Genomic DNA, 22,029 nt, shown 5'->3' on the forward strand with positions numbered 1-22,029 from the left:
CATACAAGAGTCATCCTTAATACGTTGCTACATATGATAGATAGATAAATTTTAACGTCCAGGAAGCTAATCATAGCCTATAGGACAACCTTCCAACTAAACCAACTTTAACAATTAAGTTCTTTTTTTGTGCAAGCAGATGATGAGCCCACCTAACTTCTCAATGTTCTCCTCAGTGAATAAGTTGTGCCACGAGCTGCCATATATAATATTCACAAATTTGATCTTGATGTCCGTGTATGCCTTACATTCTAACATAAAGTGTTGATCGGTTTCCACCTTTCCAGAGTTGCAAAATGCGTAAACTCTTTCTTCCCAAGACTCTTTTGGCCTCTTCCATAGCCCGATTTCACATTGTAGTTGATGAGAATTGGTATCGAGTTGTGCAATAAGACTTTGAGTTCTCCAAGAAATCTTGGACCCTATGTATACCTTTTGGAGTTGATCACATGTGGGGTTGAACTTGCTGATATAATAAGTTTTGTTCTTCCAAGTCCGTTTCCCCAATTTCTTATGAAACAATGTTTTTTATTTTAAACTTGTTTATGATCCAAAGCTTTTGAATCCCCTCGATTTGTTTCCATTGTAAGACTGAAGTGCTTCTAGCCCATATTTCACATCAATACGGGACAACTGATAGCACAAGAAGACCAACTAAAGTTTGAGTAGTTTTCCAATCTAAAAGCTCGCACTTATTTTGAAGCACATAAAATGCTTTCTATCCTCCTAATACTCTTTATCTTTCTCCAACCTTCCTAACTTAGCTTTTTGTTAAAATCAATTCCAACTCTAAGATTTTTTTTGGTTGAAATCAATCCCAACCCTGCAACTTCCTCCATAATGCTATCTTCAAAATCGAAGTAATGCTGATATAATAAAAATAAATAAAAACCACCACTTTAATCTTATTGATATTGCCCTCCATCCCCACTGAAAGAGCAAAAATATAATATGCTAATTTTATTGATTCATATTTTCTAGATACATTTCGGATACAAACACAATTGATGTTGAAACGATATGAATATTATTTACATTGATGTCTAAGCATCTTTATATAGTCTTATTTTCCCTTACAACTACTTACAGGAATAACTTCCCAGCAACTATATACTGAACTAATTTTATTTATCTAATCTAAACATAGAAACTAACCTAATTAATGTAATAAATCTAACATTCCTCCCTTATTACATTAATTCAACAATATGATATTCTCACATATTAGAAACTAACCTAATTAATGTAATAAGACCAACATTCCCCCTTATTACATTAATCCAATAAAAGTGAAAAGCCTTCACCAATATTATTCCTCTGGAAACTTTGATGAAACTCCTTCACCAATCTTTGAAAGTAGTCTACAACTTTAGATTGCAAATCTTGATCCTTAAGTTGCCCTCATATCCCAACTTCAGACTGCAAATCCTGAAGTTGACCTCATAATAACATTGTTTCCACCTTCCTTACACAACAAGACATAGTTCCTCCAAAATTTCACATCTCCATGGAGTGTGTCTAATGCCTCCTTTGGTGCTACACATGAGATGCCTTTCCTTCAAAAGTCCACATCTCCTCCGAGTGTGTCTAACGCCTCCTCAAGTGCCATAGAAACAATCACCACTAATATGTTTGCATGTGGACGTCTTTCCTCCGAAAGTCAACATCTCCTCCGAGTGTCTCTAACGCTATTCTTGAAATCTTGCCCCCCCTCACTCCATAGAAGGACAATCATGCAACCAAGCCCCCTCTTTTCTTCAGGGACACAAATCTATCAAATCCCCTCTTCTCTTCAGGGATCAATCTGCCAAGCTCTGACTTTACAAGGGCACAAATAGTTGCTTCCCATGCAATAATCATCTCTAAGTGAGAAGCTAGCTTGAGATAATAAAAATCCTCCAACCTCCATTGCCTCTAGCCTCCTATTTACTTCTATTCTTTATAGCAAAAATTTTGTAGATTTTTCACCAACCCACAAACAATATCCCATAGATTTTTTGCAATCAAAAGCAACTGTATCTTAATTTGCCATGTGCAGAATTCAAAACCTTCATACTTAGCAATAGTAGACATTTTATCCATTTTCTTCTTGACTGCTTTGAAAGAAAAACAAGCAACTTAAATAAAATGCACAATAGAAAAGCCAACACTCTTTACAAATTAAAATGCATCCAACACTACAAAAAATGGTTCTCCAAGTTGACTAGTATATGAACCAAAGTAATTTGCAAATTATGAAAGGCCAAGCATAAGCTGTCATAGAAACATCACATACTCTCCAAATTGATGATCACAAAATACCAGATAGACACATGGTAGTTGCTCGTGTTGCATACAAACATTATCGTCACTGCTGGGCACAACACATTTTGATCCCACTATTAACCCTCCAAATGCCTGTATACCTTGCTCCGATACCAAATAAAAAAGCAAAAATATAAAGTGCTAATTTTATTGATTCATATTTTTTAGATACATTTCAAATACAAACACAATTGATGTTGAAACGATATTGAGTGTTATTTACATTGATGTTTAAGCATTTTTATATAGTCTTATTTTCCCTTACAACAACTACTTACTTACAGAAATAACTTTCGAACAACTATATATTGAACTTATTTTATATTTCTCTACTCTAAACAAAAAAAACTAACCTAATTAATGTAATAAATCTACCATCTACCATATTTTTGTTCTTGCAAACCACGAGCAGAGCAGTCGTCCGTATAACTAGAAAAAATGAAGGAAAAAAACCATAAAAAACTTGGTCCTGGTAAAGTGTGACTTGAATTGGATTTGCGGAAGCCATCTGGTTCTATTTTCTTCTGTTGGGTGCATTTGGTAACCCTGTTCAAATTCTTTCTTGCACCGTGCATACTGCTTTTGCGGGTTTGAATTGTGATTTTTGAATTTAAGGAAGAAAATTATACGTTTGCTTTATTGTCGAAGACTCGAAGATAAAGTAAGAGAGCAGCGGGAAAATAAAATCAGACAGTCCGAGATCAAAACAGTAAGTTAATTTTCTCTCTGGAATTTGATTTTCAAAAAACCTGCGAAATCCTAACAGTTTCGGCATAAGGCTTACTGTCATTAAGAATTGTAAAAATCAAGTAATTATATAGTGCTGGGCATACACTATCTGATGAGAGTTCCAAAGGATGGAGTAAGTATGAAATTCCCCCGTGGGATCAAACCAAAGAACATGCATGTATTTTTTTCCCAACCATACGTTTTGCATAGATGTTGGTCTGCAGGGCAGTGTTCAAAGTTATTGGCCTACTCATAGTATAATGCCATGTTTTGCTTCGTTTTGAAAAATCTCTTAATGGCGTTATTGGAGATCTTGTTATGCATTGACCTTTTGCTCTGAAATTGGTTGCGGTGAGCTTTGAAATTTCACGGATGTTCTGGGTTTTGGATGACTGGGCTCTATGTATTTTGATTTTTCTATTTAATGCGACTTCAGAAATAAATGCTTTGTGCTTTGAGAATATTAATTTGACATTTGACGGTTTTGTTCGAGAGTTTAGCAGCACACATCATCTTTGGTCAATTTTAAACTAGAACTTATTTATGTCAATTGTACGATGGTGCTCATTCTTAGTTAGAATATTGCTTAGATAATTGGAATTATTGTGTAGATTAATAACTTAATTCACTTTCATTCTCTCAGGAATATGTTACTTTGACATCCTTGGTTGCTCATTATCATGGGAAAAAGCTCTTGTAGCTTTGCGTCAGACATTCATTGGGAGATTTCTGCTGATTCGTCAGACTCAGAGCTTGATGCAGAAGAAAATCTCGACGATGAACTCGAATCACTTTACTTTTCAGAGGCCATTCCTAAGCTACAATTTAGGTATGTATATTTCATCTCGTCTAATTTTCCCAGGGATGCTCACTTTAAATTGTGACGAAACTTGATCATCAATGTAGTTGTGCAGAAAGGATGTCTCAGTGGCACGCTGGGATAACAAGCTGGGTATGGCAGAGGTTATTGTTAGGAAGGGCAGAACGTGGTCGACTACTGGAATTGCTCGAGAAGATAAGATCCTTTGCCACATAGAAGAGATAATGTGAGTCTCTCGTGCTTCTTTGACTTCTATTGGTGCTCCTTTGCTTATTTCTGACACCAGTTTATGGTGCGGAAGACTTGTAGAACTTCAAATGTTATTTCAAGTGAAGAAATATTAAATGATGGTATCCGTTTGTTTAAGCATAGTTTAATAGACGCTTCAGATTCTGCAATTTTGGATATTAACAGTGGATAATAACATAAACAACAATTTGATTCAGATACTATTTTGGTTAAAGATTTGAATGGTTTGCTTACAAATTCGTAGGTTATTTGAGTATACCATGGCTGTTGAACATGTAAAATAACAAGTTCATTTTTTTCCATATGATTTCCCAAGATCAAACTGTACTGTTGTGAACATCTGAGTTACATGAAAAAAACAAATGTTTTTGGATGCCCTCAATGGAGTCATTAAACCAAAATTGGATAACTTGTGTGTCATCTCACATTTACAGCACATGATTTGGAAATAGCCAAGTCACCAGGTCTGTTGATTTTTGTCATAAAAATTTGAAGGCTGACAAATCTCTTAAAAAGCTCAATATTGCTAAAAATTGCAACTAAAAATGATCATATTAATTTTCGAAGGAATAAGTGTTTTAAAGGAGTGTTTATAGTTTTTTAGCCTATAAAATGTGCCTTTCAAAGAGTCAAAGGCTATCAAATCTTTCTCATTCCATTGCCTTCTCCTTGGTCATTTTTCTTTGGTTTACAGGCTCGTAGAGGCAAGAGATGCAAAGTGTGTTGTCATTCAAATGCTAGGACAGTTCTTAAGAGGCAATTCCTTGGTCATTTTTATTGGGTTTACAGACTTGTAGAGTGGAGGGATGCAAACAGTGTTGTCATCCTATCGACAGGGTGGTTCTTTAGAGGTTGATGTGCTTGTTAGAGAAGACTCTAAAATAATCTCATTTCTTTATTCTCTTCCATTATTTTCTCACTTTACACAATTATTATCATTGTGGATAATGCATGTTCTAGCATTGTAACAACAATATATTTCATGTAATAGCCATGCATGATTTATATCAGAATCATTATCAATAGATTTGTGTTTGTAGTCACTTATTTCCTTGGAAATCTATATTGGTTCCTTTGCATGCTTAGTTTCATGTTGAAATTTTGCATTGAAATGAAGTAAAACATGGCACAAAGTGAACACCCAAATCAGTTTTGAAACAATACCCTAGTTCGAGATATTTCATTGGTCAAATTATTTATGCTCTCCAAAATTCACTTGAAGGCTGATCCTGTATTATTTTCACCTACATATCAACATATTACATGGTTGTTGAATCTAGGATCGTGCTCTATGAGTGTTATCTACTTAGAATGATTTCCTGTTTTGTTCCATGTACATTAAAAGTTGTATTCGTAGGATATTCTTAAATATACTAAGGAAATTGTTGATAATCCTGCACCAATCTTATTCTATATTTGAGTAAAGGATATTCTAAAAGATTATTAAAGAAATTGTTCATAATCTTGCATCGATCTTCTTCTATTTGAGGTAAAGGTTGATCCATATCCTATCTTGTAAGTTGTAACAAGTTAACCAGTAAAAGATGCAACAAGCATGTTTCCATTATGCACGTCTGAGCTTCTTTATTAGTCATATCATGTTGTTTTTTTTATTGACAGCATGGAATCATTATTTTTACTGCACATATTGCTATATTCTCTTGGTGTTTTGCTGTACTAATTAGTATCTAAGGAGATTATGTATTGGCTATTGCATCTGAAGTTAAATCTCAGTGTAGCCAAAGGAATGCATTATATTCATAGGAAGCAACTGCTCAGTTAATTTATCCATAGTATATCATATTTTAAACTTGAGTAATATTTATAGTCATTATATAAAATATGCTTCTGATTGGTTTCAAATTTAATATGTGCTGTATGAAAAGCAGGCAGAAACATTAAAATTTAATGAATTGACTGTATAGTATATACTGATATATTTTATTGGAGCAGATTTATGGTTGAACGTGGGGCTTTACTTTTGCTAGATGGAGATTTGAGCCTTTCTATGGAAGATGTTTACAGTTTACTCATGGATGGAAAGTATGGATGTACCTGGGAGTATTATCAGGCATACTCTCATTTGAAGGGTCTTGGCTATATTGTAGGCCGGCACAGCATTCCTTGGACATTGAAGCTCAATAAATCTAAGCCAGCATCTTACAATCTTGACACTTCTGAAGGTGCGATTGGATGTCTTATGATAATTAGATTTCAATAGGATAATATTAGTAAATGATTTATCGTTTAGGCTGAAGTTGCTTAAAAATGATAACCGAAGAAATGATGCAAAGTTTTTATTTATAAGTAAAAGAATCAATCATCCTTTGTTTATAGTGTCTGTAGTGTGAACTTTGCATTTACATTAAGCAGTGAGAAGGCATCTCTTCTATAAATTTGTAAATGATATATTCATTCTCAATGTAGGTTTATTGCATAAGCATGGAAGGGGTATTGCTAATACAGATATATCTAATGAAGACAAGCATTTTTTCCAAAGCAGCTCTATCGTAACTACAAGTGAAAATGAAAAAATGCTTTTGAAAGATGTCAATTGCTGCAGCGATGGACTTGACACTACGTCTCTTCACCAAATTGATTGCAAGTTGGAAGTTGCTTCCCTTTCAGAATCTTTGGAGAACCTTAGCATTGGTAGATATTCAATCGATTCAAGGGATCATGGAAAAGGACTAAATTTAGTATTTGATGTGTATAACCCAAATACAAAGTTCAAAAAATCTGCTCCTGGCCCTCCCGATTTCATACTATGCATTGCAAGGTCTCTCTCTCTCTCTCTCACACACACACACACACACACACACACACACACACACACAATTACATATCTATGAGGCAAAAAATACAAGAAAGACTTATGATAAAAGCATTGGCTTTATTTTGATTGATTGTTGGGGAATGCCAACCCTGTGTGTAATTGTCAAACAAAGTCGTCCTGGCATATGAAATATCAATATTGTTAGGATGCTGTACAGCATCCTATCATTCTTGTACATCAGATTTTGTGTTATTTGGAATTCTTAATCTCCTGTTCCAAAATGGGTCAGAGAAATTCCTGTGTCCAATGAAGGTCATAAATGGATGCAATATAGGAACAGGTCACATATAAGGGACAGAAGCAGAGAATTAGGTGCATTCAGTTGCATCCGCGAGTTGTATAAGTCCTTAAGCTGTAGAGAAAAAGTTATATTACATCCATTGCACTACGCTTCTTTTTAAAGTTGAAGTTTGGTCAGCTAGAGTGCATTATGTGTGGGAGGGCGGTTCTGTATTTTAGCTATCCCATATCCCAGGGGAACAAGAAGTCACTTCCTAACATAAGCTATTGCCATGCACATGCATGAAGGCGATGTGTTCACACTGCACATAATTCTAAATAGCTAAAATGACTGTGCAAACCTTTTTAGGGATTAGAGAGTTAATTTTCTGGTAGACGCAGGATAAAACAATCATATATGCATTGATCCTTACAGTTTTCAAAGAGTATGTTTGCTATGCTGGACTGTGGTCATCATTCCATGGCTTGATCACTTCAACTTGTGTGGATGTTTATCTACATTTTTGTTTCTTTGTTATGTATTATTGGGAGTTGCATCTTTCTTTGTTATGTATTATTGGGAGTTGTTTCTCATCTTCAGTGGAGACACTATCATGACTACGTATGCTGTTGTATTCATTCTCTATGTGCATGCTGTTGGAGACAGATATTGTTCTTATGTTTCCTTTCAGCAGTCGCAATGTATACTGCCTTATACATTCTGCAGTTGTATCATCTTCTTTTGTAACTGTTACTGTCCGGCATTCACAAAGACAATTAACAATTGCCATTAAGCATTTAGCTCAGGTGGCAATACCTCCATGGTATTATGGGATTCCCTTTCCTTTTTGTGCAGATGTGGCATTGCTGGAGGATCCCAATTGTCTACTCATTGTAAATTCATTTTGTATAACAGCAATGTCTCTCTGTATTCAACAGGAAAAAGACCTCTTCATTCTTACTTGTTGTATAGAGATCAGTTGATTGAGTTTGCTGTGTTGATCAATTCGTGTGTCTGGGGAATACATTTATCCACTGTAATAAGAGCGTCGTATGCTATAGTTTCGTTCTGTATATAATCTGTGAACAATAGATTTATGCGCAGGAGTCATTCTCATTGACAATAGTATATGTGAAATACTTGGAGAATTTCTAGTATTCCGTATTTGCATAGCTAAAGGTGATCAAACTATGTATAAAGCTGATTGATTGATTGCTAAGTGTCAAGAGTCATAAGCTTGAGAATTCTGTATTTGTTTTAGCATTCAATAAAGGCTCTGTGTTTTGTGGGTTTGGGTTTTTCTGTTTCACCCTTAAGTGGAGGATTTTCCCAGGATAATTGATTGTGTTCTCTGTTCTTTTGTTTTTTGAGTTTCAATATATTGCATTCTATGTATTCTGGTTAAAAAATTTAACATGGTATCAGAGTGGATCTAAGGAAATAATCCAGAATCAGAATTTTTAAGCGTTGAATTATTCTTTGCTCTACTTTCGGTTTGCTTGTTTCAGCTTCTAATAATGGTGAATGGACTCAAAGTTGAAGATAGATTGGATGGTGCATCCAACTATATGTCATGGAAATTCAGAAACCTCATTGCTCTTAAGAGTATGATCTACTCAACTATGTGAAGTCTGATATAGCTGAACCTTCTTTGACACTGCGAAAGCTCAATGGAGAAACAACAATAAAATGGCAAGAAAGATATTGATCGATTCTGTTAAGCATCATTCAGTACGGGTTATATTGAAATTGAATTCAGCCAAAGCGATGTTTGATTGTCTTCAATGTTCGTAAATTCAACAACACTAGTAGAGCTATAGCCTTGAGAGGTGAACAACTACATATGAAAATGACTAGAGGAGAATTTGTTGTATCTTTCTTCATGAAGGTCACAGAATTGAAGGATCAACTCAATGCTATCTGAGATTTCATTGAGGAAAAAGATCTAGTTATGCTGGCCATGAATATAACCATCCTCACTCTTGGGAATCCTTTATTCAAGGAATTAGTGGAAGAGGTGAACTACCAAATTCAGTTGATTGAGAGCTGATTGCATTCAAGAGCAATGCAGATTTGGAGGCTAGAGGAAATGGGTGTAAGTCTCACCTTAAAGAAGATCACGTCCTTGCTGCCAAATACCTCTAAATGGAAAGGAAGAAAAGGAAATATCAAAAAGTTTAGACATAGGAATTCTGATTCATCTCCCGTGCCTAAGAAGAAGAAAGATCTCTCTAGAATCCAGTGCTTCAAATGTGACTTGTATGGTCACTTTGCTAGAGGTTGTTGATCAAGACCCCAAGCTTCAAGTTGCTGATGCAAATGTTGAAAACGCTTCTCCTCATTGAGAGTCAAGTGAAAATTTAGAGGGTTTCTTATTTGTTTTTGCTCTATCAAGTAATGTTCCTATTGATAGTGATACTTGGCTAATCGACAATGGACCTTCTCACCGTATCACAGGTTATTGTGAGCATCTCTCTAATCTGATATAAAATGATTCTCATTTACAAGTTATTATTGGTGATGATGCTTGCTATTAAATGAAGGGTGCTGGAACTACATCTTTTCATTTAGATTCAAGAATTCCTCTTCATCTGAGTGATGTGCCGTTTGTTCCTAGAATAAAGAGAAATCTAATTTCTATTTTAGCATTGGAAGATAAAGGATATCATACAACATTTACTGAAGGCAAATTTCTTGCACGGAAGAACACTAGCATTAAGGCAACTTGTGAAATTGTGTCCATCATGAGAGCCTATATAGACCTTCAACTCGTCCTATTTAAGCCTAAGCACATGATTCCACGAGTACTAGTGAGCTGTGACGTAAAAGATCTGCTCATCTAAATTTTAGAACTCTGTCTTCCATGGATAAGATGGTTGTTGGCCTTCCAAAGCTAAATCAAGATCACAAGGCTGTTTGCAAAGGTTGTGCTCTTGGTAAGAATACTAAAAGTCCTTTTCATAATATTAAAAGTAGAGCAGAGGATATCCTAGAGCGGATTCATTCTGTTTTGTGTGCTCCCATATTTGTTGCTTTATTAAGTGGTTTTTGGTATTATTTTGTAAGTCATAGATTCATTTTCTGAAAACTGAAGAGCCCGATGAAGTGCTGCCTAGATTTAAAGAGTTCAAAGCTCTTGTAGAGAATTTGTCTAATAAGAGGAACAAAGTTTTAAGGTTTGACAATGGGGGTGAGTATAGTTTTGTATGTTTTAAAATTTTTGTATTGAAGCTGGGATTAAGATGGAATTTTGTGTCCCTTATAATCCACAGCTTTTGTTGGTTACAGTGAATCATCAAAAGCTTATAGGGTCTACATTCTGGGTCAAAAGCAAATTGAAATCAGCAGAGATGTATCTTTTAAAGAAGGTGTAGTTTGCAAAAGATCTAAAAAGACTAATATGGAAATTGATAGAGAAGATCTGAGCCTTGCCAAGAGATGGATATTGCTGTCTCCGATTCCCCTTGTGAGATTCAAAGGGAGACTCTTGAGTCAAATGATCCTATTGATCCTATTTATCCTACAGACTCCACTGCTGGTCCAAGTAATGTTTCATTTGCAAAGAAGAGACCTTTGTGGGCTAGAGATACTATGCAAGAGGTTGAAAAATATACAGCCCCATGTGGCACTTTCAGAGAATGTAAGAGACCTCATATGTTTGCAGGATATGTTTCCTTGATGAGTCATATTATTGCATCTGAACATTCAAGTTTTGACGAGGCTTCAAATAGCAAGTTTGGAAGGATGCCACGATAGAGGAGTATCAATCCATAATTACAAATGATTTTTGAGGCGTTGTCCTAGGCTTAAAGTTAAATCTGTTGTTTCTTCTAGGTGGTTGTTCAAAATTAAACATGTAGCTGATGGAAGTGTTGAAAAATATAAAAATAGATTTGTAGGTAGATTTCTTTTCTCAAAAAGAAGGTATATATTATAAGGAGACTTTTGCTCCTGTAGCTTGATACGCTTCTGTCAGTTTTATCATTGTTGTTGCAATAGTTAAAGGATGGAAACTACATCACATGGATGTGAAGACGACATTCTTGAATGGTGTAGTTGAAGAAGAAGTCTTCATTGAGAAACCAGAGGGTTTTGTGATTCATGAGAAGGAATCACATGTGTGCAGATTTAAAAAGGCTTTACACGGTCTTAAGCAAGCTCTACATGCATGGGTTGAAAGAATTGATCATTTTATTGAAGCTGGGCAGGGGTTTTGTGATTCATGAGAAGGAATCACATGTGTGCAGATTTAAAAAGGCTTTATACGGTCTTAAGCAAACTCTACATGCATGGGTTGAAAGAATTGATCATTTTATTGAAGTCGGGCGAGGGTTTTGTGATTCATGAGAAGGAATCACATGTGTGCAGATTTAAAAAGGCTTTGCAGATTTAAAAAAGGCTTTATACAGTCTAAGTAAGCTCTACATGCATGGTTTGAGAGAATTGATCATTTTGTTGAATTCGTGCTTCCTAAAAAATGATACTGATGCAAATGCATATTTCAAAATTCAAGGTAATTGATGGTAAAACTTTAATCTTGGTACTTTATGTTGATGATTTGTTTCTCATTGGAGAGGATGATCTCATTGCTAAATTTAAGAAAGAGTTAGCTTTTGAATTTGAGATGAAAGATCTTGGTTTTTTGCACTACTTCCTTGGACTTGACGTATGACAAAAACCAAATGAGATTATCCCGAGTCAAAGGAAATATGTTACTGACATTTTGAAAAGATTTGGTATGTTAGACTGCAAGTCCATGACAACTCCTATGGAAACAAGTTTGAAAAAGTTACATGAGGTTGTAGCCAATTCAGATTCTGTTGATCCAACCATATATAGGCAATTAATGTTGGAAAAATGTTCAACGCTCCCCTTGGGATTCGTGACAAGGGCTTAACCGCCTCTCGTGTACTATAAGTTGAGTGGTTGTATTGGGCATTGATAGATTAGTCATTTGGTGCAACGACAACCCCACTCTAACAAGTGGTATTAGAGCTTGGTCACAGGTTCGAATCCTTAGACCCTTGAGTAATGCTAAGGGGGAATTGTTGGAAAAATGTTCAGCGCTCCACTCGAGATTCGTGACAAGGGTTTAACTGACTCCTATGTACTATAAGTTGAGTGGCTATATCGGGCACTTACAGATCTATCTTTTGGTGCAATGACAACCCCACTCTAACAATTAATTGGATTTAGTTAATACTAGGCCTAATATATGTTAAATTGTTAACACTCTCAATTAGTTTATGTGAGCCTAGACAGATTCATCTTGTTGCAGCCAAACATATTTTGATATATGTGCGTGGTACAATGGGATTTGGTCTGAAATATTCTTCTTGTGAAGTTATGAACTTGCGGAGTTTTTCTAATTTAGGTTGTTTAGGAGGTGTGCTTGATTGGAATAGTACTTCTGGTTGTTGTTGCAGCCTAGGTTCAACTATGATTTCTTGTTGCAACAAGAAACAATTATGTGTGGTTCGGAGCACAGTTGAAGCTGAATATGTTGTAGCTTGTGTGACAAGAAGAGAAGTAGTGTGACTGTAAAAGCTTCTTGCATGACTATTTGGGAAACCTTTGGAACCTACAATGGTTCTTTGTTACAACAAAAGCTGTATAAAGCTTTCAGTTAATCTTTTTTTTTTCATGATAGAACTAAGCATGTGGAAGTCAAGTATCATTATGTAAGAGATATGGTTCAAAGGAAAGCAGTTGAGCTCAAGTACATTTCCACAAAAGAGTAGACAATGGACATTCTCACCAAGCCACTTCCTAGAGTGAAGTTATGTTGTTTTTGAGATAAGTTTGGTATTGTGGAGATAATGTTCTTGCTAAGAGAGAATCTTAGCTTTATTGTTTCTCATTTCTTGTTGTTAATGCATTCTTCTTTGTGAGAGAAGTTTGAGGTGCAAACCCTTGTTAATGCATTCTTCTTTTTGAGAGAAGTTTGAGTTGCAAGCCCTTGTTAATGCATTCTTCTTTGAGAGAGAGGTTTGAGGTGAAACTTGGAAGCCCTCGTTCCAGCCTCTGGGAGTAGCCATGATGGGTCCACTCTTTGGGGGTAGCCACGGTGTAAGTCATGTGAGAGACTCCATGACTTAGCACTTGTGTTTATTCACCCTCTGGAAGAAGCCATGGTGAGTGTCATAGTGAGATTACGATATCACGTTGAGAGTATCCGTGATAAAGTTTTGCTATTAAATGGTCTCTCCTTTGCTAAGAGGGAGTGTTAATGTTCTGGTAGCCACATGAGTAATTGTTCATACCTGTGTTGATCCTTAAAGTTTTCTTAGATTATATTTGGTATGCTAGAGTCTGGTCATCATTCCTCAGTTTGATAACTTGTGTGGATGTTTACCTACATTTCTTGTTTCTCTGTTATGTATCATCAGGAGTTGTTTCTTGTCTTCAACGGAGACACTATCTTGACTATATATGTTATCGTATTCATTCTCTATGTGCATGTCATAGGAAATCAATATTTTTCTTATGTTTCCTTTGAGCAGTTGCAATATATATTCCTTGTACATTTTGTAGCTGTATCATATTCTTTTTTAGCTGTTACTGCTCAGCATTTGTGAAGACAATAAACAAGTTTCAGCATTTAGCTAAGGTGGAAATATTGTGTGTAGTGTTATGTGTTTCTCTTTCCAGGTCATGTGGATGTGGCATCACCAGAGGATCCCAATCATCTACTCTTTGTATCTGCTGATGATTCATTTTGTGTAACGGCAGTGTCTTTCTGTATTTTAACAAATAAATGCACCATCTTCCACATGCCTTTCACTATCCATTGCTTCCAAAAAATATTGCCCCTTTAGTAGACAATGCAATGCATTGATCAATAGGCAATTTTCTTGCACCTTTCTTCCATGTCATGCCCCGCTTAAGGTTTATATAAATCACAGTTTTTAATAAGTTAACTAAGGCAACCTATCTTAGAGAAAAATTTAAGATGTCTAGCAATAAAGAAATTAAATAAGAAGGCCAACTTAGTATTAGGGAAAATAAAATAAAATTAACACCTTTTATATGCCTGCCAACCCTACTCTATGGCTGACTTCCTTAGGAGCGAATAAAAATCATCTATATATATATATATATATATATATATATATATATTGGTTGATGAGGTGTCGGAGATTTTTAAAGGAGGGTGGCCAGTAACAAAATAGTAGCAATCAACATTATTAGAAGGTAGAACCTAGTTTCAGAAGGGCAGAATGAGTATGAAGGGATGCCTCTATTAGGAGTTGCCTGCCTTGAAGAGTGGTGATTCTTCATCCAATTTTGAGGGGATATATACAGTGGATCATTTCATTGAATGAGGACAGATATAAATGGAGGAAAGAGGATCAATTTTAAGAAAAAAAAGAGCAGGACCTGATCTGCGTAAAATAAGTAAGTTGAGGCATTGATAAAGAATAAGAGAGGAAAAAGGTTTAATCAGACGGAGGAATAGATTGATCAAGCAGCAGCAGAAGCTATAAGTGCAGATTGAACAAAACACTATCTGCCTTACAGTGATCTCATTCAAGTATAGAGAATCTGAATATTATCTGCAAATTGGTATGGAGCATTGGTTCTTATAATAAGCAGCATTATGGGTCTTATGATTTCTTGCTTATGTGGTCCTATTTATGATTTCTGTTTAGGAATAATGAATATGAATATGATAAATGTGCTCTTTTTATCTGATAGAACACGCAATCATATTCGGCTCTTTATGTGTTTTCTGTAATCGGTTCTTGTAGGGATAATAGATAGAATCCAAGGAGGGAGAAACTGTTTTGAGGTCATCTTTGAAGCACACCACCTCATCATGGCAGTGACAGATTGTTCCATGAGGCCAAGGGGTGCCAGGATTGCCCTCCCTTGGGCATAGAAGGAAACGACACTTTGAACACCCTATTGTAGTTTTCTCAAACCTATACCTTAGTTGATATTGCCTTAAGGAACTTTAATCATAAGGAGGATGATTAGGGTGGCAATGTAAGAGGGGAACAAATATGGGATTCTTCACTAGATAGACCCCTTTATATGGATTTGGATGGCAAAGAGCCACACGATGGCAAAGAGGTATGACATCCACTCTTGAGCCTAGGATAGATGATCATTTAAGGCACTCTAATTTGCCCTTTTTGCTAGCTCTCTTGTGGCTGAATTTCATTAACAAATTAAATATATCTTATGATTAAATTAATGTTCCTAAACCTAGTGGAAATGATCTATACAGTTTGTGGATTATTTTTCTATGATTTCCTATCATGTTGTAGTATCTTAACCAAGTACTGGATGTTAGTGATTCTATTCTTTTCCTCCTACTTGGAATTTTTGATTGAGGGAAAAATATAGGGCATTGATAAGCAAGAGATATTTTCCATAGAAAGTCAAATTGTGATATTGTTATCAGGATTCAACTATGTAGTTTTTTGAGTTAAACTCATTAATCCATGTTTCATGAGTAGTGGTTCACATGAACCCATCTCTCATGAGAATTTATAGGTCACTTAGTACTTGTTGGATCTAGGTGAACCATTCATTAGAAAGCCCCATAAGGTTATCAATTGATAAGTAGGAGACATTTTTGACAAGTCAAATTGTGACATTGGTATTAGGATTCAACTCTGTAGTTTTATGAGTCAAACTCATTGACCCATGTTTTATGAGTAGTAGTTCGCACAAATCTATCTATCATGAGAATGAATGGAAGACTTAGCACTCATTGGATATAGGTGATGCTTACAGAGGTAAAGTATTGGGACTTCTCAGGAGGCCACCCATCCCAATACTATAACTTGAGTGCACTTAATTGCAGAGTTTCCTCCATGGTTAAACCCCTAACCTACTACAATCAGTAAATCCATGAATACATGATCAACAAAATTATGAAGGGTTAATACTGTATGTAAGGTTGATCCAAGTGCCTTGCCAAATATGGGAATGCTGGATAGATGACTTACTATAATATAAAGTGTACCAAATTGAGCCAACTAATGAATGATGAGCTATGTGAGGTGCATCTTTCTCAATTTTTGCTTAATTTGTTTAACACCTGGAGCTATGGATAAGTGATGCATAATAAGATGAGTGTCCAACCCTGGCATATTTGAATAAGTCCATGCAAAATTGATATTCTTTTCTCATAAGAACTTAATGTAAGCTGCTTTTTCTTGTGATGACAAAGATTGAGCCAAATGTACCATTTGCGGAGCTTCATCCATAGCCAAATTGATTGTTTGTGTTGGTTCAATAAGCACTGAAGATCTATCTTGAAAATAACTAGGGAGACGATCAAGTACCTCATCCTCAGGCGCCTCACAAAGGTTTTCACCCTTGGATACGTCCTTTCTTTTTACTTTTTTTGGTTCTGACACCGCCACATAGTGGTTTTCGTTGTCAAAACTCCTATTCTTTTTATTTTATTTTCTTTTTATTTTGCAATTAAGGTACTTGATGTCTGGCTCTGTAATGTTGGTAATCGGTTCACTGGTCAAAGAGACTACGGGTTCAATGGCATTCAAATAACAGGCTATCTCATAATCATTTTGAAACATTAAAAGCTCAAGTTCGTGATCCTGTTCAGACCAATCAATCAAATCAGGATGAACAAGGGGTAAATCAATGACTGGTTCAAGGTTATGAATATGAATGATATCTTTGGTGACCAAAGAGTCAGAGTTCGTCAAGTAACTTCCTAAACTACCCAAATTGGGAGTTGTCCTAACAAGTGAAGAATCGTCCACTAAGGTAACATGTGAGTTCAAATCATCTGATCCTATATGTGAATCGTCAACTAACTCGGGTTCAGAACTATATGTATGAACAACATCAATATCCATATCAACTGTAGAAGGCTCCGAGAGGGAGTCCCATTCATACTCATTGGAATTTGTTTTTGAATCTCGACTAGGATGCTTACACCATGAAGGCTTGGGACGCCTGGACGTGGAATCCTCAATATCATCAAGTGTCACATTCTCTTGTTTTAAATTTGCAACTGTCTCATGAGATACTGGACTATCTGATCTCATGAGATACTGGACTATCTGAATCTCCCCAAAGGAGATTAGTAGAAGGGACCCAATCTTCACACATCTTGTTGATTTTCCAAATTAGGTATGTACTCTTGTTCTTCTTCACTATCCGACTTATCAAGGATAATGTTGGTAAATAGATTGTTCTTTTTGATTTAACTCTTAGATACCCAAATTTGTGAACAATATCTGGTTATAACAGTTGGAAAGTTGCTTCTAAAAAGACTAACTTTCCTCTGAATTATTAGGTACAGCTCCCTATTGCAGATTTGCAATGAATTATGTTTATTCCTAAATCTAAAACAAGGTATGTTCTTAACTCGAGAATAGGAGAGGTAAACCGAGCCAAATCTATACAGGATTTAACTTAGGCAAGAAATGATTTTAGAAGATTAATTAAGTTTATGAACTCATCAATAGTGCATACTAACTAATACTAAACTGATCCAGCAGGAAACTAATTACAGAGAAAGAAAGATTTAACTTGAAGGAAAACACCTAAGGGATTTCTCTCGGACCTACGATGACAATACTTATCATATTCAGTTCACTGCCTCAAAACAGGGGAATGAAGCTCTGTTCATTCCTTGTTTTAATTCAGATAAAAGAGAAAACTTACAATTAACATTCAATAGAGTGGAACCGAAAATAATTGACACAAAATACCATTCAATTGGCTCTACAACATCCAGTATTTCACACCAAAAATTAGCCGACCTTTTATTAATCTTTCATTCCAATACATATAGGATTCCGAGATGACCATTACAAAGGAAGTTTAATCGGTTCATCTCTTCAAAAATGACAAATGGCAAGGAGCCAGTTTGTCCATTGCAATGATTTCATCAAAATATGAAAGAAGCGAAATATGAATCACTTCGCCTTCTTTCCCTTTTTTTGCTTTTGTCCTATAGGCCTTAGCAGCTACAATGATTGGAATTAATTATTCATGCCTATGAACATGTACATTAGTATATCTCAAGAGCCATTTAGAATGTTCTCTGGCCAAATCTTTGAGAACACTCAAATGGTCTTGCATTTCCTCCATGGCCACGTGTACACACTTGCCAAGTTTCTAGAGTTTGGAAATTCTTGTTTTGCTGACCGGAAGATATCTCTGTCAAACTGTCTATGTAATTGGAAAAGTTTGTTTGCATGGCAGTTACTCCGATGATTCCCTTTCCTTGTCCACTAGTCTGTGAGTTTGTATGTAAACCTCTCAAAAGTTCATAATCTCTATCTTGATCCTTCTTCACTTTAGCTTCAGTTTCCTTAAGACCTTCCTTTGCTGCCATGATCATTTTGGACTTGAACTACATGCTCTGAAGCCACTCAAATAAAGGCTCATCCCCTTTAGGCAAGATCTTCGCCTCGACAGCCTCCTTTGCCTTCATGTGGATAATCATCTTCAATAGAGAGACACAATCTTCACTCTTAGTTCTCTCCGCAGCCAAGGTGGCTCTATTTGCTGAAATGTTATCTTTCTTTGTTTCCAGCCTCAATATAGCATTTCCAAATTGTTCTATAATGGAGAGTCCCTCCAACTTGAGTTTCTCGCTCCACTCTCTATCGATTTGCCCCAAGTGTTTGTCTTCTTGGAGCTGAGAGATGAGCGCTTGAACATCTGCAATAGTAGGATCACTAGTAATAGGCATTTCAGAGATGCTTGCTAACGGAGTGACCAATTGCTTGATGAAGCCATTCAGTTCTTGTATTTCCAACTTCATCCCGACTTTTGACAATTTAAGGCTTTCCAGCTGTCCTTCAATCACCTCATTTGTTGACTTCCATAAGCCAACCTTGGTATCATGTCTAGCTTCCCTGAGATCCACCGAATGCAAGGTAAAATCATCAGTAGACATATCCTCGATTCTTCCCTCTTTGGTAGGCTTTGCTATCTCCATTGTTAGATGCCCTATTTCGGGATCTTGTCCGAGGATGGACAAAGCCTTCTGCTTCTTGACCTTGCTCAGTGCTGATCCAAAGCGGATAGCAAGAGATGAGGTATCCTTGTTGGGAGCTCCTTCATCTTTCCTCTTTCTCTTTTTGTCTAGAGTGTTCAGCCATGAATCTGTGCCTATCACCTTGGAGGTTGTTTCGAGGGAGTCTATGCTAAACATCTTTTTCTTGATTGGAGTGATTGCTTTCGTGGTTGAAGAGAATGGATTCTTTGGGGCTAGTGAAACAAGCTTTGAAGGATCTTGGCCTTTCTCCGCCTTTGAGGTCTTCTTCGTTGCCTCGTCTGATTTAGCAGACTCGCTATCATTGCTTCCTCCATCTCCTAAATCCACTACTTGCACTTGAGGGCTACTCGGTAGAAGAAGTGCAACACTTATGGATGGAACTGGACTACTATGAGGCGAGGGGGCCAGAGTGACCGCACCATCTTTTGGATCCTCCGCTTTCTTCTTCTCGTCTTCTGATGGAGTTCCAATTATTGGGAGGGAGCCATCTTAACAAGTCTTAGCCAAAGGAACATTTTTGTCGGGAGGTTGATCACCTCCACCTACTGGTTGAGCCGGTCCTTGAGTGATAGCCAAGGTTACACCTAATGTGCCACCTTGAGAGGAAGACGCCGCTACAACTGCTGGAGAAGCTTGAGCAGATGTGCTTTTACTTTGACTCTTCGCTGTGGTCCATTCGACCCATTTTCCAGTCCTCTTGATAATTTGGGCCATCATGATATCTAGCTCATCTCCTACATCTTCATAAGGTTCAGAGCTAATTGGAGTGCCTCTTAGCTTGGTCAGATAGGTGTTACTATACATGTTTTGACCATCATCTTCTACTCCTTCAACATCAATATTAATTTCATACATCTTCACTTGATCCACTATCAGCCTGGTGAAAGCACGATCACGGCTCTCGAACTTGTCTTTACAATCAACCCAGTAGTCTTCAATGGTGGTGATGTGTTTGATCACACTCCCAATCTGCAACATCTCCCTTGCATATCCATTTGGATCAAACATGGGCCTTAAGACTTCATACATCTCCAATTTACATTTCATTTCAAACACCTTTAGCATGTTCTTTGCATCAGAACGGGTCTCACAATTGAAAGCTCCCACCTTCATAGGAAATTTGTACCCTTTCTTCTTCTTCAAACTTCCGCTCAACAAGTTCACTTGGATTGCTTGCCGCACAATCTCAATCAGCACAATCATATCGCTAGGATACCTTGGCAGCTTCAAGGGGAAACCATCAAAAGCTACAAGACACAAATACGAAAAGGATGAGAATTGAATGAAGTAACTCCCAAATTGGCTAATGGCTGCCATGGCTTTAGGGTTAAATCTCCTCTCTGGACATCCCTGTAGCTCCTTGCAAATTCTCATGGTGAATGTGTCATTAACTCTTATATACTCTGCATAACTATTTTCCAATTGTAAACATGGGTAGAACTTATAAGACTTCACATGATCAGGAAAATTTTCCACCCTTGGGAGGCCTGGCCATAATTGTAAAGAAGCTAACATGTAAATGAGGAAGGAGGACATATAGAATGTGTTGTAGAATTTTGCAGCACGAAGAGCATTGGACAGAATCTTGCTTACCTCATGAGCCCAATCAATATATTGGGTGTCAGAGCAGATGACTTGCACCAAAAAGAAATATTGCTCAACAAAGTTTAAAGCTTCTACCTCACCTTTCAATCTGTGTAAGAGGACCAAGATGTCGACAATCTCAGGTTTGAGATTAGTACCAAATAGAGTCTTAGGAACCTTACTCTTGGTGCTCCGTGGTTTTTGGAACCATGATTGCATGATTTCCTTTCTCCAAATCATCTTCTTCGTGGAGAACTCGGAAATGGCTCCTATGAATGTCAAATCTGAAAATTCCTCTTGTTCTGGAACTTGAAGGCAATTCAACACAGTTTGCTTGTCAATGGAGATCAACATTTTATCCTCTGGTAACACAATTTGCCTTGTGTCCGGGTTGTAATAACTTATACATTCATGGATTAACTCTGAAGCTTGGACTACAACTGGAAAACCAACTGCTTCGACCAACCCGCATCCTCGAAGCTTCTCAGTAATGGGATGGATTGGCTCTGACCTCACTCTCTTCTAAAAATCTTGCATGTCATAGAAACAAAGAGAAGTATCCGTGAAATTCTGTAGTGAAGGCTTAATTCCATTCAGCCCGTCGAAACCTGCAAATCTAGTTGCCATTCTGTTCGAAAATGAATTTTGAATCTAGAAAAAGAAAATAATAGCAAATGCACAGATACTGGCTTTTTGAAAAAGTTATGCAAATTAACAAAATAACAATTCAAGAAAGAGCGGTAGTTTGTGTAATTGTTCATGTTTCCATCTATATAGGAGCTTCAATTTATCCGTTGATCTTCAGAATTCGCACCACATGAATGAATTGAAGGAGAGATCTGTTGAAACAGTAAATGCATGTTTTAACGGATATCTCGGTGTTTTTTCATTGTTTCGTTGGCCCAACGGTAGCTTTCTATCTTCCCATACTTTCCTGTTTTCCTTTAAGTTTCGGGAAGTTACCAATAGAGTACTTCGTGGGAAAATATCCGCTGAGTTGAATTCTGGCGCATACACTCTTTCTTGCATTAGTTAGATTATTTCTATTATTATCTTGAGATGTTTTGTGCACAAATTGTGGGTCCAATCTGCTTACAAACTTGATTTTCTTTAAAATCCGGGAAATTGTCTTCATGGGTTGAAAACTCATTGAGGAGAAGACAATTTCCATTTCTCCGCCTAGGCTTCCCTTTTACTTTACCTTTAGACTATTGTCTTCTTTCGGTTCGGAAATGTCTAAAGGGAGTGCGAAAATTCATTAGGGACCCACCTTTTGTTTCCTTTCCTTT

General features: G+C 36.6%; 1 protein-coding gene across 3 annotated transcripts in view; it reads left to right on the forward strand.

Annotated features, from left to right (window-relative positions):
* The first annotated feature begins 2,668 nt into the window (after nucleotides 1-2,668).
* Nucleotides 2,669-22,029, forward strand: part of LOC149550860 (uncharacterized) — a 37,012-nt gene continuing 17,651 nt past the window's right edge. The window contains exons 1-5 of one of the 3 annotated variants that reach the window (XR_016352630.1): nucleotides 2,669-3,013; nucleotides 3,677-3,862; nucleotides 3,948-4,079; nucleotides 6,056-6,285; nucleotides 6,530-6,881. Coding sequence is in view for 2 of the 3 variants with exons in the window: in XM_089786443.1 (XP_089642569.1) it covers nucleotides 3,714-3,862; nucleotides 3,948-4,079; nucleotides 6,056-6,285; nucleotides 6,530-6,881 (863 nt within the window). In the remaining variant the exon portion in view is untranslated. Of the gene's footprint in view, nucleotides 3,014-3,676; nucleotides 3,863-3,939; nucleotides 4,080-6,055; nucleotides 6,286-6,529; nucleotides 6,882-22,029 lie in introns of all 3 variants that reach the window. The other 2 variants (XM_089786444.1, XM_089786443.1) reach the window with 2 other exon arrangements.

Source organism: Cupressus sempervirens, chromosome 6 (genome assembly GCF_028749045.1).
Source record: "Cupressus sempervirens isolate cs-2001-9-10 chromosome 6, ASM2874904v1, whole genome shotgun sequence".
NCBI classification, from domain to species: domain Eukaryota; kingdom Viridiplantae; phylum Streptophyta; class Pinopsida; order Cupressales; family Cupressaceae; genus Cupressus; species Cupressus sempervirens.